The sequence below is a fragment of the Hyla sarda genome, chromosome 3, assembly GCF_029499605.1.
Source record: "Hyla sarda isolate aHylSar1 chromosome 3, aHylSar1.hap1, whole genome shotgun sequence".
Taxonomy (NCBI): domain Eukaryota; kingdom Metazoa; phylum Chordata; class Amphibia; order Anura; family Hylidae; genus Hyla; species Hyla sarda.
In genome coordinates, this window is record NC_079191.1 from 243,637,842 (window position 1) to 243,655,601 (window position 17,760).

At 41.6% G+C, this 17,760-nt stretch overlaps 1 protein-coding gene across 4 annotated transcripts in view; it reads left to right on the forward strand.

Moving 5' to 3' along the window:
* The window catches only part of LOC130362226 (uncharacterized), a 28,134-nt gene extending 22,508 nt beyond the window's left edge, over positions 1-5,626 (forward strand). For all 4 annotated transcript variants that reach the window (XM_056566355.1, XM_056566356.1, XM_056566354.1 and 1 more), the window contains one exon: positions 3,702-5,626. In XM_056566355.1, the coding sequence (XP_056422330.1) occupies positions 3,702-4,596 (895 nt within the window). In that variant the 3' untranslated portion in view covers positions 4,597-5,626. The remainder of the gene's footprint in view (positions 1-3,701) is intronic.
* The last annotated feature ends 12,134 nt before the right edge of the window (positions 5,627-17,760 follow it).

Consider the following 17,760-nt stretch of genomic DNA (forward strand, 5'->3'; position numbering starts at 1 on the left):
GTCCTCCCACACTTCGTGTATATGGACTTCTCACAGAGATGCACAGGCAATAGCTGCAGGGACAAAAATGTATTACCAATATACATATAGGGAAATGTATCAAATCTGCAATTGTTGTGTCTACAATTGTTGTGTCGAGCCATTTGGATAGTTCCATAGGGCATGGTTGACCTGCCCTGTGATAACTTCTAAATCCGGCCCGTGAGACATTTCACAAAAAGTCGTACATGATAAATCGGTGACCACTGCACAAAGTGATCTAAATAAGAACACTTCATGGGAATGAAATTTAAACTAATAAAATGTTTTTGCAAATGACACTGTAAGGCTTAACAATACTGCCCCTCACAAACAATTGCAAATTCCCTCTCCTAACAGTGGACTAGGCTTGCAACAAACATGTTTAACCCCTTAAGGACACAGCCTATTTTGTCCTTCAATACTATGCATAGCACCTGGGCTGTGGAGGCGGTAGATAAATGTTCCAACTCCACAGTTTTTTGCACTTCTGACTCCTCTGTATTAATATGCGAATGTATTTAGAAACACTTACAGTTGAATCCAAGAAGCTGTTCCACCAAGTTCTTCTAAGCTCTTCTAGCAGAAAGAGGTAGTTGGGCAGAAGCTGCTGCCTTCTCCTTTTTGTGTGCTGATCTGCTGCTGAAGATAGGGCAGTGGCAGGATCCTGGAAGGGGCATTTATTATAAAACATGATTTCCCTAGTAGAATCCCATAGTTATGTTTTAAAGTTTAAGCTAACTATCGAGTTTACAAGTTTTTATAGCCTTAGCTGAATGGCAGCAGTTTTTCCAATGGTTTACAGCTTCAGTCTTGAACTAATGACCCTCCATTCCCTTCACTAATACAAGTGTCTAGTCCTGCAGAAACATATTTACTCAATCCCTTATCAGTGAGAGGCTAGGTTACCCATGGGTTCCCTGTAACAGCAGAACAGAACACTACGGAAAGTAGAAGTGTTGCCGCTCCTAATTGTGCGTTGCGTGCCATATAGTGAAGCACATGAAAAGCATGCTTCTTCACGGTCACTTAACGTGTTTGTTTTGCGGTTACGTGAGGCACTGCATGCATTGGTCTTTATTCTTACAATAGAGAAGTCATTAATTAGAACTTTTTGTGAATTGGGACATTTAAACTTGCTTTTTTTTATTTTTTTATTCCAATCTAAATTTAGTAGGAGCCGGTGCATTGTTTGCCGACAGTTACCCAAAATTTCGCCCGACTCAGACGCCACAGCCCTGCATAGCACTGATCAGTAGTATCAGTGATCTGCTTCTCTAGTCTGCTAGATGGCAGACCAGAGAAGGAAATAATTGAAGCCACCAGGAGGCAGGTAAGAGGACCTCTGGCGGCCATTATTACCCTTGATCTCCTACTGAGGGTTAAGCTACTTTGATTGCAGCATCTAAAGGAATAATGCCAGTAATTGGCTGGATCAGTAAGATCTGGCATTAACCGTTGGTCCTCGCTGCTGATAGCAGCCTGAACCAACTGGGTATGAAGCGTGCTCAGCTCCTGATGGCACTTCATACAGCAGGACCAGGGCATACATGCACGCTCAATGTGCCCAAGTGGGTAAAGAAACTCTATCATTACTTTACCTGTACCACTAGAGAATTGGTCTCTTTTGTCTGCATATATGACAGACTTGTGTGTTTATACATTTATTATGCTGTGCTCACATCATCCAAGAAGGGTCCATGCCCTGTTGGGAAAGGGTGTGGCCTAAATTTTACACCGTTTGCCAATATTTTGGAGCACTGGCCCAGACTTACCATTTGTAAACGTGTAAGAATTATGCTGCAATTGTGACAAAAACAGTATTGTATGACTTCTGCCACATATACTATGTATTTTTTGGAACTTTTGTTAACACTCTTCCACCATATCTGAAAAGGGGTGTGGCCTCTGTGAAAATGGGCATGGCTTGAGGCAACAGGAGGTACCAAAAATGGTGCCAAATTCTGATGCAGATTTAAACCAACTAAATATTGCTCTAAATGTAAACTAGACAGGTTTCTGATTCATCAGATCTTTTATCTGCCTGCTACACTTTGAATTACACTTTTAGTAGGGTTATAACCTTTGCCTAAACTAAGCCACTTAATCACAAAGTAAGTAAACTATAACTTGACACTGCTAATGTATTCAGATGTATAAATCAGCCTCATACACTGTAATAAATCTGATGCATTTGAAGTCTGTCCATCCAAGTGTGCATGGTTTATGAATTGGTTTTAGTAAAATCTTACATACAAACTTTCTCTTTTATTAATGGTTTAGTTTGTAAGTCCACAACTGGGATACTGGCCAATATTTACTAATGAAAATTTCCCAGAATCTTGTCTCAGGTTTTTTATTTTTATTTTTTATTTTTATTATTATTTTTTTTTTTACAGTGCCTGGCAAAGGGGTGTAATTTTAATAAAAGGGGGGCATGACTTAAGATGCAACACCTTGCTCAAAAATTGCACCAGAATTCTGTGCATTTTAAGCAAACAGTTGGAAATTCCATGTGAAAAGTCCCAATGAAATATGCTGAACGTGATTCTACTCAAATAGAGGTCTTGGCTTCAATTTAATGATTTAATAAGGTGCATTCTGGCATTTAGTTTAGTGGGGACATTGGATTTTGGACTTAAAGAGGTATCCGGGCAAAAAAAAAAATTAAATATTATACTCAGGCTGCCTGCATAAAAAAAAGAAAAGAAAAGAAAACTTTACTTGCCTCCAGTGCTCCTCTGGTGCCTCTGTTGTCTGCCTTGGCTTCCAGTTAGATCTTCTCCTTTCTGGTTCTGGAGCTTGAGACGTCACAATGCAGCTCAGCAAGCCGTTGGCCTCAGCAATGTACCACCTACGTCAATGATTGGCTGAGCAACAATTTGCATTTGCAGGCCAAGGTGGGACACCACTGTGGTGAGCAATTGGCTGAGCTGCAATGTGACAAGAGCCTGAGGCACCAGGGGAATGTGGAGGTAATGCAGACAGTCTAGGCCTATTTAAAAGAAAAGTATCATGCATAACAAAAAATTACCCCCTATCTGCAGGCGATAGGCGATAAGTTTTAACTCACAGGGGTTCAGTTTCCTGTACGTGCCCCATGCTCTCTTTGGGAATGGATCGTCACAAACCCCCCCCCCACATGAAGTCGCGGCCAACACGCCCCTTCCATATTTCTCTATAGGAGAGACGGAGATAGCCAAACAGCTCTCCAATAGAAATATATGGAGGGAACATGTCAGCTGCCGCTTCGTGTGGGGGTCGTGACTCTCCGTTCCCAGGGAGAGCAGGGGGGGTCCCAACAGTTGGATCCCCTGTGATCTAAAACTTTTATTTTGTACATAAAAACATAGGATAGGGGATATCTCCTTAAAAAAAAAAATAAAAAAAAATTGGAGTAGTCCTTATAAGATAAAATATACTGGATTAGTTGTATATATTTACTTAAAGGAGTTATCCAAAGATGATCTTAACATGGTCGTGTGCTTTAGCCTTTTCTACGTGTCTATTAAATCCTGTGATGTCAATTAGATATTTTAGAATCTTGAGTCTTTGTTTTCTCCTTAAAGATGGCATCATCATCACTGTTGCCTTATGCTTAAAACTTTTTACATATTAAAGTTTTTGTTTTTTTTTAAATACTTATTTGTTATTAATGTGTATAAAATATATTCTTTTTTTAGGTTCTTGGCAACTGGGGAGACATATTCTTCACTTCATCAGCTGTTCCATGTGGGGAAATCTACAATTTCTGGGATTGTGAGAACCACTTGTGAACTGATCTTTCAGAATTTGCGGTCTTCTGTGATGCCTACTCCCACCCAAGAGACATGGCTGCAGATTGCAGAGGGTTTTGAAAGTGAAGCTTCTTTCCCCAACTGCATTGGTGCGGTCGATGGGAGACATTTACGTGTGCACCAACCACCGCATTCTGGCTCCAAAAGCTTTAGCAATAAGAAGTACTTCTCTGTGGTTCTTATGGGAGTGGCAGATACAAAGTATAAGTTTGTTGCATTTGATGTAGGTGCGTATGATAGTACAGGAGATGCCAGAGTGGTTGAAGCATCACAGATTAAGCAGAAAATGCTGCATGAGGAGGGGTGTTTGCCACCCTCAAGGCCTCTTCCAGGTACGACTCAGCCAGTGCCGTTTGTTATGGTTTCAGATGAAGCTTTCAGCGTAACTCACTGCCAGCTGCGCCCATTCCCCAAAAAAGGTTTGGACACTCAAAGAAGGGTCTTTAATTATCGCCTTAGCCGGGCACGGAGGTACATTGAGGGTGCCTTTGGAATATTGATTAAAACATATAGGATCTTTGGCTGTTCTATACAGTTGGATGTCGCCACAGTTGATGCAGTTGTTAAGGCATGCTGCATCCTGCACAACTATGTGATAGGCCATGATGGTTATAACGCAGATGCAGAAGCCAATGTGCCATCTCTTGGCACTGCAATCAACTGGCAGACATCTGAGCCCGATGATTCAGGATTAGATGTCAGGGATCACTTTGCTGATTATTTTATGACACCTGAAGGATCTGTGCCTTGGCAAATGGCATGTGTAGGTGGGACAACCTAACCAGTAATGGTGGAGCTTCTTTACTTTTTTCATCCATTATGTATGATGCCTTAATTCAAGGTTTCTTTGCTCTCAAGCAATCTGTATTTTATTTGCCATTTTGTATACATAAAATGTGTAGCTATTTTTTGTTACTTATTCTCTTGTGTTAAAGAAAATGTAGAAACTACATGACTGTCTGTTAACTGAATTTGGACATCAGTACATTTCATTATCCTGAGACACTCAACAAAAAGGACACCCCATGACGCTGTATTTGTTTTTCCTTGTACATTGAAAGCTGTGGTCTGACTGTGTGTAGTTGTGTCCATTTATTATTTGAAGTCTTATGTTTCTATATAATAAGCAGTTGATGGGAAGGAGGAGCATGTGAGCGGATGCACGCCGCTCACCCTCTATCTGACCAAGCTGCAAGAGGAAACGCTGGGACCTGGGATGCAGCGCTGAGGCGTGGAGATGTTAAGGAGATCGGAGGAGGAAGAGCTGTGGATGGGGGACAAAGCTGTGGGCAGAGGACAACGGCAAAGCAAGATTAGAAATAGGTTTGCAGAGAGAGATCAAGGGCTGGGCCTTTCAAGCAGAGGGCTAGGCATGAGAAGTCACCGCAGACGGAAGAGTACAGCTGAGAGAGCCGGTGGCGCAGGGACACTGAGGATAAGGTCAGATCTGGTCCATTAATTTGACTTAGAACTGCTGAACTGGAGTCTATAGACTGTGGGGACTGGTTGCAGAGACAGTGTATACTAGAGAGGCTTTTTTTTCTTTTAAGCTGTTGCCCCCTGAAGGTTTTGTTGACTATTTGGTTTCTTTTCATCCAGATATCATAAGGGATTTTGGTGCCCTCTCACCCTCTACTCTGCTTTGGATTTTTCTTTTTCCTCCCCTTGTCATGGTGGTCCCAAGAGAGGAGGGTGTTGATATGTCTGTGGGAGAGGTAGGAGTGCTGGGACTGTGAAGTATCCTGAGGTAATAACTGCTGAGGAATGCTAAGGCTGGGTTCACACCACGTTTTGTACTTACGGTTCCCGTATACGGCTGGGGGGGGGTTTCTTAATCGCGGCACCTGCACTCCACCGTATAGGGGAACATATTTAATGCATGTCTATGAGCTGACCGGAGTGAACTGCAGCCTCCAGTCGGCTGCGTTTTCGGCCGTATGCGGTTTCCCGACCGTAGGCTAAAACGCGGTCGACCACGTTTTTGCCTGCGGTCGGGAAACTGCATACGGCCGAAAACGCAGCCGATCGGTGGCTGCGGTTCACTCCGGTTGGCTCATAGACATGCATTAAATACGTTCCCCTATACGGCTGAGTGCGGGTGCTGCGATTAAGCCCCGCCCCCCCTCCTCCCAGCCGTATACGGGAACCATAAGTACAAAACGTGGTGTGAACCCAGCCTAATACATAATCTTGGCGAAATTATTCAGACCATGATAATTGATAATTGCAACAACTGTAACAGTATTGCATTCAAGCGGAATTTGTGTGTAAAATAGTAGATTGTGATAGTTGGTAATGGTAAAAGCTGTAATAGTTGTCTCACATCCCTGTCGAATTTATGTGTAAAGTGAAGCGTGCAAGTGAACAAAATTGTACCAGAAGTGTTTGAGTCAAGAAAATATACTGCGGTCCATTAAAATTTTTTACTTTTTGTAAAGCAATGATGGGACATAGAAATGTAGGGAAAAATGGAAAAGAGGATGGTAGTAGAAGATCTGGTATAGGAACAACGGGAGCCAAAGCAAAAGAGAAAGGGGAAGGATGTGTTGTAGGGGTAATGGGGAAATTTCTGTCCCCAGCAGTTAAAAAGAAACAGCAGGAGAGTAGACCCGAATCAGAGGAGGTAGATTATGAGGGTAAAGGAAGGGAATCTCCAGAAATTTTGAATAAAATATTGAAAGGTGTGCAGAAATCTAATGAATGCCTTATTGAAGTACAGGAGAATTTTGGAGAGGTTAGGGTAGATATAGCCCTAATAAGGGAAGATATGAAAAGATGAGAGAGAGAGAGAGAGCGAGAGTGGGAATTGTGGAAGAGGTGACAAAAATCAAAAGAGGAGATTACCAAGCTAAAAAACGTTTGCCAGCAGATGACTGATAAGGTTAGAGATTTGGAAGATTGGAGTAGGCATGCAAACATTAGATTCTTGGGTATGACAGAAAAGATCGAAGGAGAAGATTGTAAGAAATTTTATAATGAGGTGGTTGAGAGAAAATTTTGGAGGGGAAGGGATGTTGGAGACAATGGTGATAGAAAGAGCACATAGGGTTCCCTTCCACCCCCCTCTACCAGGGGCTAGGTCCCGAGCTATGTTGGTAAAATTCATATCCTCAGTTGCTAGAGACTATATATTATAAGGAAGGCAAGGGGGGATTTGGAGATAGCTATAAATGGCAGCAAGGTGGCAATATTTCCGGATTATTCAAAGGAAACGCAGCAGGCAAGGACAAATTTCCTACAGGTGAGAAAGAGATTGAGAGCAGCAGAGATAAAATATTCACTAATGATTCTGGCCAAACTAAGAAGAGAGTCTAAAAATCATTTTTTTTTTTTTAAGGACACCAGCAGATGCAACGGAGTGGCTCGATAGTGAGGCGAATAAATAAGCGATTCTGTAAAGAAAAATATTTTTTATTTTATGTTTTAACTTGATATAATGTGGTTAGGTGCAGGTTAGGCTCAGTCAAGAGGAACACAACCCCTAAGGGGAGAGCGGACCATGTGGGGAGGGGCGGGTGGGATGGCACTGGTGGGGTTCTTTTTTTTTTTTTTTATTTTTTTTTTTATTGTGTGTGTGTTGGTCTAGATGGTAAACATATTTGTATGGAATGTTTAAAGGACTGTCAGAAAGAGTAAAGCGAGCAGCAGTATTCAGTGTGATGTCTAAACACTTACCAGGGGTTGTCTGCCTTTTAGAAACACACTTGAATAGAGAGAAAATAAATGTTAGATTTTAAATGGATAGCTCTGTCATACCATTCAACGTACTCCAATTATTCAAGTGGGGTGAGCGTGATGATACATAGGGGGGTACAGGTGGAAGTACTAGGGAAAAAAATTGATAGAGAAGGAAGATACATATTTTTGACGGTACAATGTGAGGGGGAAAAAGATGATTTGGGCTTTCATTTACATTCCACCCCCGTTCAACCTTATGGATCCTGTGTAAATTTGTTAATGATATGGGGAATGTCCCGTACTAATTATGGGTGACTATAATGCAGTGAAACAAGAGAATATAGATAGATGGCGAAAAGAGAGACCAAGGGTAAAGTAGCTAACACAGGATTGGGGAAATTTTTAGAGGAAATGGGGTGGAGAGATCTATGGAGGACCCAAAATCCAGACAAAAAAGTGTACTCATGCTATAACCAATCGAAACAAACATTGGGGGAGATTTATCAAAACCTGTCCAGAGGAAAAGTTGCCCATAGCAACCAATCAGCTCGCTTATTTAATTTTTAACAAGGCCTCTGCAAAATGACCGAAGCGATCTGATTGGTTGCTATGGGCATTTCTATCCAACATTTATGCTATTATACACCAGTCCAGCATCTGAGAATGTTGTCCAGAACCTGTGCAGCAGAGCACTGTACATATTGTTTTAGGGTATGTTCACACTACAGATTATGAACGGAATCTCCGCTCGCAGAATTCCGCGAGCAGAGATTCCATTCTGGCGGCCGCCGCCACAAAACTTCGGCAGTAGGACCATTGACGGATATGCAGTGTTTGCAGACTTCCGCGCAAAGAATGAACATGTTGTTTCTTTGGGCGGAACAATTTCAGCGGCAGAATTTTCTGCCACTGAGATTCCGCAGTGTGAACGGGTCTTGCGGAAACCCATTCACACTGATGTTTATGTTCACAGCATGTAATGCTGTTCCAATTCCGTGGGAATTACGTAGTGTGAACATACCCTTATACTGCAGTATAACACCTACAGTGCCATATAATAATATATTGATAATATATTAGAGTGTGGTGCACAAGGTTTAACCCCTTAAGGACCAAGCCCTTTTTGGCCTTTAAGGACCGGACAATTTTCATTTTTGCATTTTCCTCCTCTCCTTTTAAAATCTATAGCTCTTAAATTTTTTCACCTACAGACACATATGAGGGCTTGTTTTTTGCATGAACAATTGTACTTTGTAGTGTTATCTTTCATTTTATCATAAAATGTACGGTGCAACCAAACAAATATTATTTGCAGGCAAAATATTTTTTATTTTACACTTTTTGGGGACTTTTATATGCCATCATTAGATTGCATTTACTGTATAATGCTATGCCTATGGCATAGCATTATACCGTGTGATCGGTGATCCACTGATGTAGCCTGGCTAAGCTGATCGGGCAGCAGGAGGCAGGTAAGGAGACCCTTCTCCGCCGTTTTGGCTCACAGAACCACCACAATCTCCACTGAGCTGCTGGCATCTTCCACTTTCATTTTAGATGCCTTGGTCGGCATTGATCACAGCGTCTAAAGGGTTACAGTTTGGATCAAAAGTTTGGGCACCCCAGGTAAAAATTTGTATTAATATGCATAAAGAAGCCAAGGAAAGATGGAAAAATCTCCAAAAGGCATCAAATTACAGATTAGACATTCTTATAATATTTCAACAAAAGTTTGATTTTATTTCCATCATTTACACTTTCAAAATAACAGAAAACAAAAAAATGGCGTCTGCAAAAGTTTGGGCACCCTGCAGAATTTATAGCATGCACTGCCCCTTTGCAAAGCTGAGACCTGCCAGTGTCATGGATTGTTCTCAATCATCTGGAAAGACCAGGTGATGTCAATCTCAAAGGTTTTAAATGCCCAGACTCATCTGACCTTTCCCCAACAATCAGCACAATGGGTTCTTCTAAGCAGTTGTCTAGAAATCTGAAACTGAAAATAGTTGACGCTCACAAAGCTGGAGAAGGCTATAAAAAGATAGCAAAATGTTTTCAGATGTCAATATCCTCTGTTTGGAATGTAATTAAGATATGGCAGTCATCAGGAACAGTGGAAGTTAAGGCAAGATCTGGAAGACCAAGAAAATATCAGACAGAACAGCTCGCAGGATTGTGAGAAAAACTATTCAAAACCCACGTTTGACTGCACAATCCCTCCAGAAAGATCTGGCAGACACTGGAGTTGTGGTACACTATTCCACTATAAAGAGATACTTGTACAAATATGGTCTTCATGGAAGAGTCATCAGAAGAAACCTCTTCTATGCCCTCACCACAAAAATCCGCATTTGAACTTTGCAAATGAACATATAGACAAGCCTGATGCATTTTGGAAACAAGTTCTGTGGACCGATGAGGTTAAAATTGAACTTTTTGGCAGGAATGAGCAAAGGTACGTTTGGAGAAGGGGAACATAATTTAGTGAAAAGAACCTCTGTCCAACTGTTAGGCATGGGGGTGGATCAATCATGCTTTGGGGTTGTATTGCAGCCAGTGGCACAGGGAACATTTCACGAGTAGAAGGAAAAGTTGATTCAATAAAATTTCAGCAAATTTTGGATGCTAACTTTATGCCATCTGTGAAAAAGCTGAAGTTAAAGAGAGGATGGCTTCTACAAATGGATAATGATCCTAAACACGCCTCGAAATCCACGGGGGATTACATCAAGAGGCGTAAACTGAAGGTTTTGCCATGGCCTTCACAATCTCCTGACCTCAACATAATTGAAAATCTATGGATAGACCTTAAAAGAGCAGTGCGTGACAGCCCAGAAATCTCAAAGAACTGGAAGACTTTTGTAAGGAAAAATGGGCAAAGATACCTCAAACAAGAATTGAAAGACTCTTGGCTGGCTACAAAAAGCGTTTACAAGCTGTGATACTTGCCAAAGGGGGCAGTACAAGATATTAACTCTGCAGGGTGCCCAAACTTTTGCAGACGCCATGTTTTCTGTTATTTTGAAACTGTAAATGATGGCAATAAAATCTAACTCTTGTTGACATATTATAAGAATGTCCAATCTGTAATTTGATGCCTTTTGGAGATTTTTTTTCCATCTTTCCTTGGCTCATTAATGCACATTAATAAAATTTTTTACCTGGGGTGCCCAAACTTTTGATCCCCACTGTAAATGCTGAGCAGCGGTGGGATTGCTACTGCACAGCATAAGAGTGTGAGGCTACTGATAGTAGCGTACACTCACTGCTCTGAAACAAGTGCAGCTTCTGCACTTGCTTCAAAGCCGCTTAAGGATTCAGGGCGTACAGGTACACCCTTGGTCCTTACGTACCAGAACGCAAGACCTTTTGTCCTTAACAGGTTAAAGCCCATAACAGTAACTTAAAGGGGTACTCCAGTGGAAAAACATTTTTTTTTTTTAAATCCGCTGCTGCCAGAACATTACAGATTTGTAAATTACTCCTATTTAAAATTATTAACCCTTCCAGTACTTATCAGCTGCTGTATACTACAGAGGAAGTTCTTATACTTAAAAAAAAAATAAAAATTCATGTTCATTCACCAAAAGACAGAATAGATACACCCCTGGAAATCAGAGTTTGTTCACACATCAAAAACACATTTGTTCCTGACATCTATTATAATATAGCCGTTTTCTTTAATGAGTCTGGCATAAAAAATAGACACACCCTTGGATATCAGAGCGTGTTCACACACCAAAAGACAGAATAGATACACCCCTTAAAATTAGAACGTGTTCACACACCAAAAAACACATTTGATATTGTCTTCTATTATGACAATATATAGCCGTTCCCTTTAATGAGTCCGGTATAAAAATAGATACACTCCTGCAAATCAGGGCGTGTTCACACACTAAAAGATAGAATAGATACACCCCTGGAAATTAGAGCGTGCTCACACACCAAAAAACACAATACAAAATAAAACAAATATTATGCACATATTTGCTTACCTCCCACAGTGAGTTTGCATGCTATGCTGAAAGTTGTTATGATGTTTAACTTGTCTTTTCTGTAACTTTATAATCTTTTATTCCTGATACAAAAGTTGTTAAAGAGTTAATTTTTTCTCTGTATAGAAGTCCTCCCCCCTTCCTGTGATTACCATGCCTGATGAAGCCGCCCATGTGCGGTGAAACGTGTTGCATTTTAATAAACCTTTTATACTCACCTGATGTGCCTGTTCCGAGTCAGCGCCGCAAAAGAACCACCGCACCTTTTTGAAGTCCATTTATCCTGCATTGACGCCTTTTCATCAATTTTTCTCTTCCATCCATGCCCAGGAACATTAGCTACTGTGCCATGGGTTGCAAACTTCTTGATAATGTTGCGTACTGTGGACAAAGGCAAATCTAGATCTCTGGAGATGGACTTGTAACCTTGAGATTGTTGATATTTTTCCACAATTTTGGTTCTCAAGTCCTCAGACAGTTCTCTGCTCCTCTTTCTGTTGTCCATGCTCAGTGTGGCACACAGACACACAATGCAAAGACTAAGTGAACTTCCCTCCTTTTTATTTTCAGGTGTGATTTTTATATTGCCCACGCCTGTTACTTGCCCCAGGTGAGTTTAAAGGAGCATCACATGCTTGAAACAATCTTATTTTTCCACAATTTTGAAAGGGTGCCAATAATTTTCTAGAAAAATTTCAGGGGTGCCAAGATTTACGGCCATGACTGTATGACAATCAATGAATAATCCTGCACTCAATGACAATCAATGAATAATCCTGCACTCACCGCTAGGCTAAAGACTCGAAGCATCTCTCACGGGAACGCCTGGGACACCGGACTACAGGCTGTGTGTGCTCAGAGGCAAATGACCAGTGGTTTTGGCGTAAACTAGCGCTTCTTCCAGCCTCATTACGTCATTGCGTTTTGCGTGTGAAATAGTGGAGGAGCTTGTCAAAAGGATCATGTGACCTGTCCAGGTGAGCAACACCAGGTGAGTGAAAACCAAGGAAAACGACAATAAGAAAAAAAAATGGTTAATCATTACACCACTACAAAAAACTCTCTAACTATAGAAGTGAGCTAGGACATAGTAATATATCAGCAGCAAGAAAACCAAAAAAACTATTATTAAAGGAGAACTACGGGATTGAAAAATGTATCCCCTATCCTAAGTATAGGGGATAAGTTTCAGATCGCGGGGGGTCCGACCGCTGGGGCCCCTCGCGATCTCCCGTACGTGGCCCCGGCTCTCTGGTTATAGAGGGCGTGTTGACCACCGCACGAAGCAGCGGCTGACACGCCCCCTCCATACACTGCTATGGGAGAGCCGGAAATTGCCGAAGGCAGCGCTTCGGCTCTCCCATAGCAGTAAATGGAGGGCGCGTGTCAGCCGCCGCCTCGTACGGTGGTCGACACGCGCTCTCTATGCAGAGAGCCGCGGCCCCGTACGGGAGATCGTGGGGGGCCCCAGCGGTCGGACCTCCCGCGATCTGAAACTTATCCCCTATCCTTAGGATAGGGGATAACATTTTCAATCCCGTAGTTCTCCTTTAACCTAATTCAGAGAACTGGAGACATATCCAGCTTATCATTTAAGCCAATTGGACCCTGCGCATTCAAGCGCATGATCCAAAGGGCTTCTGTCCGTAGTAATCTGGTTTCTCTACTGATACTGCTATCCTCAGGTTTAACCACTTCAAGCCCTCCGAATTTGATATCCTCAGTTTTACCTAGATGCACCTCTCTCATGTGTTCTATAAACCTCGGGGCACCGTGACCTGTTTATACGGAGTGAAGATGTTCACGCACTCTGATGCGCAGTTGCCTGATGGTTTTTACCTATATAAAGCCGCATACAACTACAGATCAAAAAATACACGACAAAAGATGTCTGACGTGAGAAGTTCATTAACTGAATAATAGGGATTTCCCAGATGTCCTGAATTAGTAGAAATGTTAGAAGCACAATGAGGGCAGTTTCCACATTTTTTATTTCCTTTGGGAACATGATTCTGGAGCCAGTTGGCATTGTATCTTTTCTTCTGTTCAGTGCTACCCAGATTCAGAGTCTCACCCAAGGTTTTATTTTTACAATATGCGATTAACGGTTTTCTCCTAGTGATCGTTTCAAGATCGGTGTCACTTTCTAGTATCTGCCAATTTTGGGTTATAGCTGTCCTTGTGACAGAGTTCATAGCACTGTTCTCAAAAGTAAAAATGAACCTTTTTTCCTGTATAAATTTTCGCTTCCTGTTTTTCGATGCAACCAGGAGGGAGTTTCTAGGGATAGATTCTGCTCTAAGCATTCCTTCTTCTATCACCTTGATTGACCAAAAATGATATTCCATATAGTCAGTTCCTACGCATAAAGAGGAATAATGAAGACTCCCAAATTTATGCAGAACAAGCGAAAGAACTGTCTTCCAGACTAAGAAGAAGAGGTTATCCCCTCAAGGTGATAGAAGAAGGAATGCTTAGAGCAGAATCTATCCCTAGAAACTCCCTCCTGGTTGCATCGAAAAACAAGAAGAGAAAATTTACACAGGAAAAAAGGTCCATTTTTACTTTTGAGAACAGTGCTATGAACTCTGTCACAAGGACAGCTATAACCCAAAATTGGCAGATACTAGAAAGTGACACCGATCTTGAAACGATCACTAGGAGAAAACCGTTAATCGCATATTGTAAAAATAAAACCTTGGGTGAGACTCTGAATCTGGGTAGCACTGAACAGAAGAAAAGATACAATGCCAACTGGCTCCAGAATCATAATCCCAAAGGAAATAAAAAATGTGGAAACGGCCCTCATTGTGCTTCTAACATTTCTACTAATTCAGGATGTCTGGGAAATGCCTATTATTCAGTTAATGAACTTATCAGGTCAGACATCTTTTGTCGTGTATTTTTTGATCTGTAGTTGTATGCGGCTTTATATAGGTAAAAACCATCAGGCAACTGTGCATCAGAGTGCGTGAACATCTTCACTCCGTACAAACAGGTCACGGTGCCCAGAGGTTTATAGAACACATGAGAGAGGTGCATCTAGGTAAAACTGAGGATATCAAGTTCAGAGGGCTTGAAGTGGTTAAACCTGAGGATAGCCGGATCAGTAGAGAAACCAGATTACTATGGGCAGAAGCCCTTTGGATCATGCGCTTGAATGCGCAGGGTCCAATTGGCTTAAGTGATAAGCTGGATATGTCTCCATTTCTCTGAATTAGGTTAATAATAGTTTTTTGGTTTTCTTGCTGCTGATATATTACTATGTCCTAGCTCACTTCTATAGTTAGAGAATTTTTTGTAGTGGTGTAATGATTAACCATTTTTTTCTTATTGTCATTTTCCTTGGTTTTCACTCACCTGATGTTGCTCACCTGGACGGGTCACATGATCCTTTTGACAAAATCCTCCACTATTTCACACGCAAAGCGCAATGACGTAATGAGGCCAGAAGAAGCGCTAGTTTGCGGGAAAAAAACACCGGGCGTTTGCCTCTGAGCGCACACAGCCTGTAGTCCCATGTCCCCAGCGTTCCCGTGAGAGGAGCTTATCGTCTTTAGCCTAGCGGTGAGTGCAGGATTATTCATTCAGCAGCGGCTGCTTGTTAAGGATTAGCAGCCCGGCTCCGCTGCACAGCATCAGGGACGTCACTCATCATTCCCTGCAGCTGTCTGCATCATTCCCTGCAGCTTGTTTAACTTCAGCAGCCGGCCGCAGCCACCTTTTAGAATAGTGACCAGCGGCAGCAGCATTAAATGAAAAGTGACGTCCCTGATGCTGTGCAGCGGAGCCGGCAGAGGACGTCACCCTCCTGCTTCACTGACCGCGCAGCCCACAAGACCCGCCACCTGACCATGCCTGCCGGAGTGCGGCTAGGTAAGGAAGATTAAGAAAAAAACATTAAAAAGCAGGGGGAGAAGGGAGATGTTGAGGCAGGGGGGGGGGGTTAATGAGGGGGGGGAGGGATGATGGGGGATAAGAGAGTGGGGAAATGATGAGAGGGTGAGGGAATGATGGGGTGAATGATGAGAGGGTGAGGGGGGGATAAGGGGTGTAAATGTGGCACAGTGGCTGAAAAAAAGGGGAGGAATGATGTGGCACTGGGGGGGACCAAACTGAGGTGCAGGGGAAATCAAAGTTGGGGGGATGATGTGGCATTTAGTCTATTTATCTTACATGTATTTTTTTTAACTTAAATTTCCCTATTAAAATGGGGGTGCGTGTTATACTCCAATAAATACAGTATATTTTTATATATAATTACTATACAAAGTGGTGTTCTGCAGTAACTTATGGTTTTTTGCTTATGTGTGCCAAATTTATCAACCCCCCTATGATAGTATGATAAATATGTCACACTTGAGCAATAAACTTTCTGACACCAGTTAATTTGAAAACTTTTTCCCCTCTGGGTAACTCTTTTAAAGGGGGTACTCCGTTGGAAAACATTTATTATTATTTTTTTTAAATCAACTGGTGCAAGAAAGTTGAACTGATTTGTAAATTAGTCAAATATATATTGTTATAAGGTGGTGTTAGCGCTAGTGAAATGATAGTGGTGTTAATGGGTAAAAATGAATACTGCTGTAATCCCAGTGCAGATATAAATAATTATGATAGAAGTTTTTATTTACCTTGATGCTGGGTGTGATAATCTTTTATTCCCCTCCTTTTTCTTTCCTTTCTTGCTCCTTGAAACAATCTTGTTATCTTAATTATAGGCAGACGGTGAGTTATTTCATACTACAGAATTGCAGAAAAAAGATTGTTTCTTTTTCCTATTTAATACTCCGATCTCGAGGTGTTGGTTTTGTTCCGGAGTATTAGGAGAACGCCCCGGCCTGTGGCGTCTACTCCCTACACGCGCGCGAGACTGAAAAATAAAGCCGGGGAAAAAAAATGAACCTCCGGTGATTGAGATGACTTGCCTCCAGGTACCTGTGCGGGTCAAGACCTCCTCTGTGACGCATTTCGGAAATGATGATTTCCTTCTTCAAAGCTGATGTCCATTGGTTCCCGGCTTCTATTTATTTTCCAGATAATTTGCATCAAAGAGATTCGGCATAGGTGAGCAATTAGGGATTCATGATTGAATAATTGGGGTTTGTTTAACGGATGTAATAGATCTTTTTTCCGTTAGTATACAAATCCAGAACGCCCGCACAGTACTATAGGGAATTGCTTGTACTTATAATATCAATGTCCGCAAAATGCGGAACTTAACTCCTTTTATATTATTCCTCTATGTTGGACTTGTTGGAATTGTTATTATGTTACTAGCGCATATGTGTATTAATATATATCCAGTTCTATACATATATTTTTTGTGGGGAGGGTATAATTTTTTCTTTAAATACTAAATTAATTCAAAAAGGCAAATAGCTCAAAATTAGTATTCAGCCCTTGTGGGATCATACTGTCCATGTAGAAGATCCACTTACTTTCAGTCCATGACATTTGGGATATGAAGTCCCCTCCCCTCCAATGCTTTTGTACTTGTTCTACTCCAAAAAAAGAAGATCCAATAAACGTCCCCTGATGATGGACATCCAGTGGACATCAGCTTTGAATCGTCATTTCCGAAACGCGTCAGACAGAGGAGGTCTTGACCCGCACAGGTACCTGGAGGCAAGTCATCTCAATCACCAGAGTAGGGAGTAGCGTGTAGGGAGTAGACGCCACCGGCCGGGGCGTTCACCTAATATGCCGGAACAAAACCTACGCCTCGAGATGGGAGTATTAAATAGGAGAAAGAAACAATCTTTTTTCTGCAATTCTGTAGTATGAAATAACTCACCGACTGCGTATAATTAAGATAACAAGATCGTTTCAAGGAGCAAGAAAGGAAAGAAAAAGGAGGGGAATAAAAGATTATCACACCCAGCGTCAAGGTAAATAAAAAAGTCTATCATAATTATTTATATCTGCACTGGGATTACAGCAGTATTAATTTTTACCAATTAACACCACTATCATTTCACTAGCGCTAACACCACCTTATAACAATATATATTTGACTAAAACCAAAAGCAATGGCACATCAGGGGGCCAATTAGGGGTGTAAATAGCTGCTTAAACAGTACTTCCATTAGCGCCGGTATTTAATCTATCTCCATATGATTTGTAAATTACTTCCATAAAAAAAATCTTTATCCTTCCAGTATTTATCAGCTGCTGTATACTACAGAGGAAGTTCTTTTCTTTTTGAATTTCCTTTCTGTCTGACCACAGTGCTCTCTGCTGTCACCTCTGTCCATTTCAGGAACTGA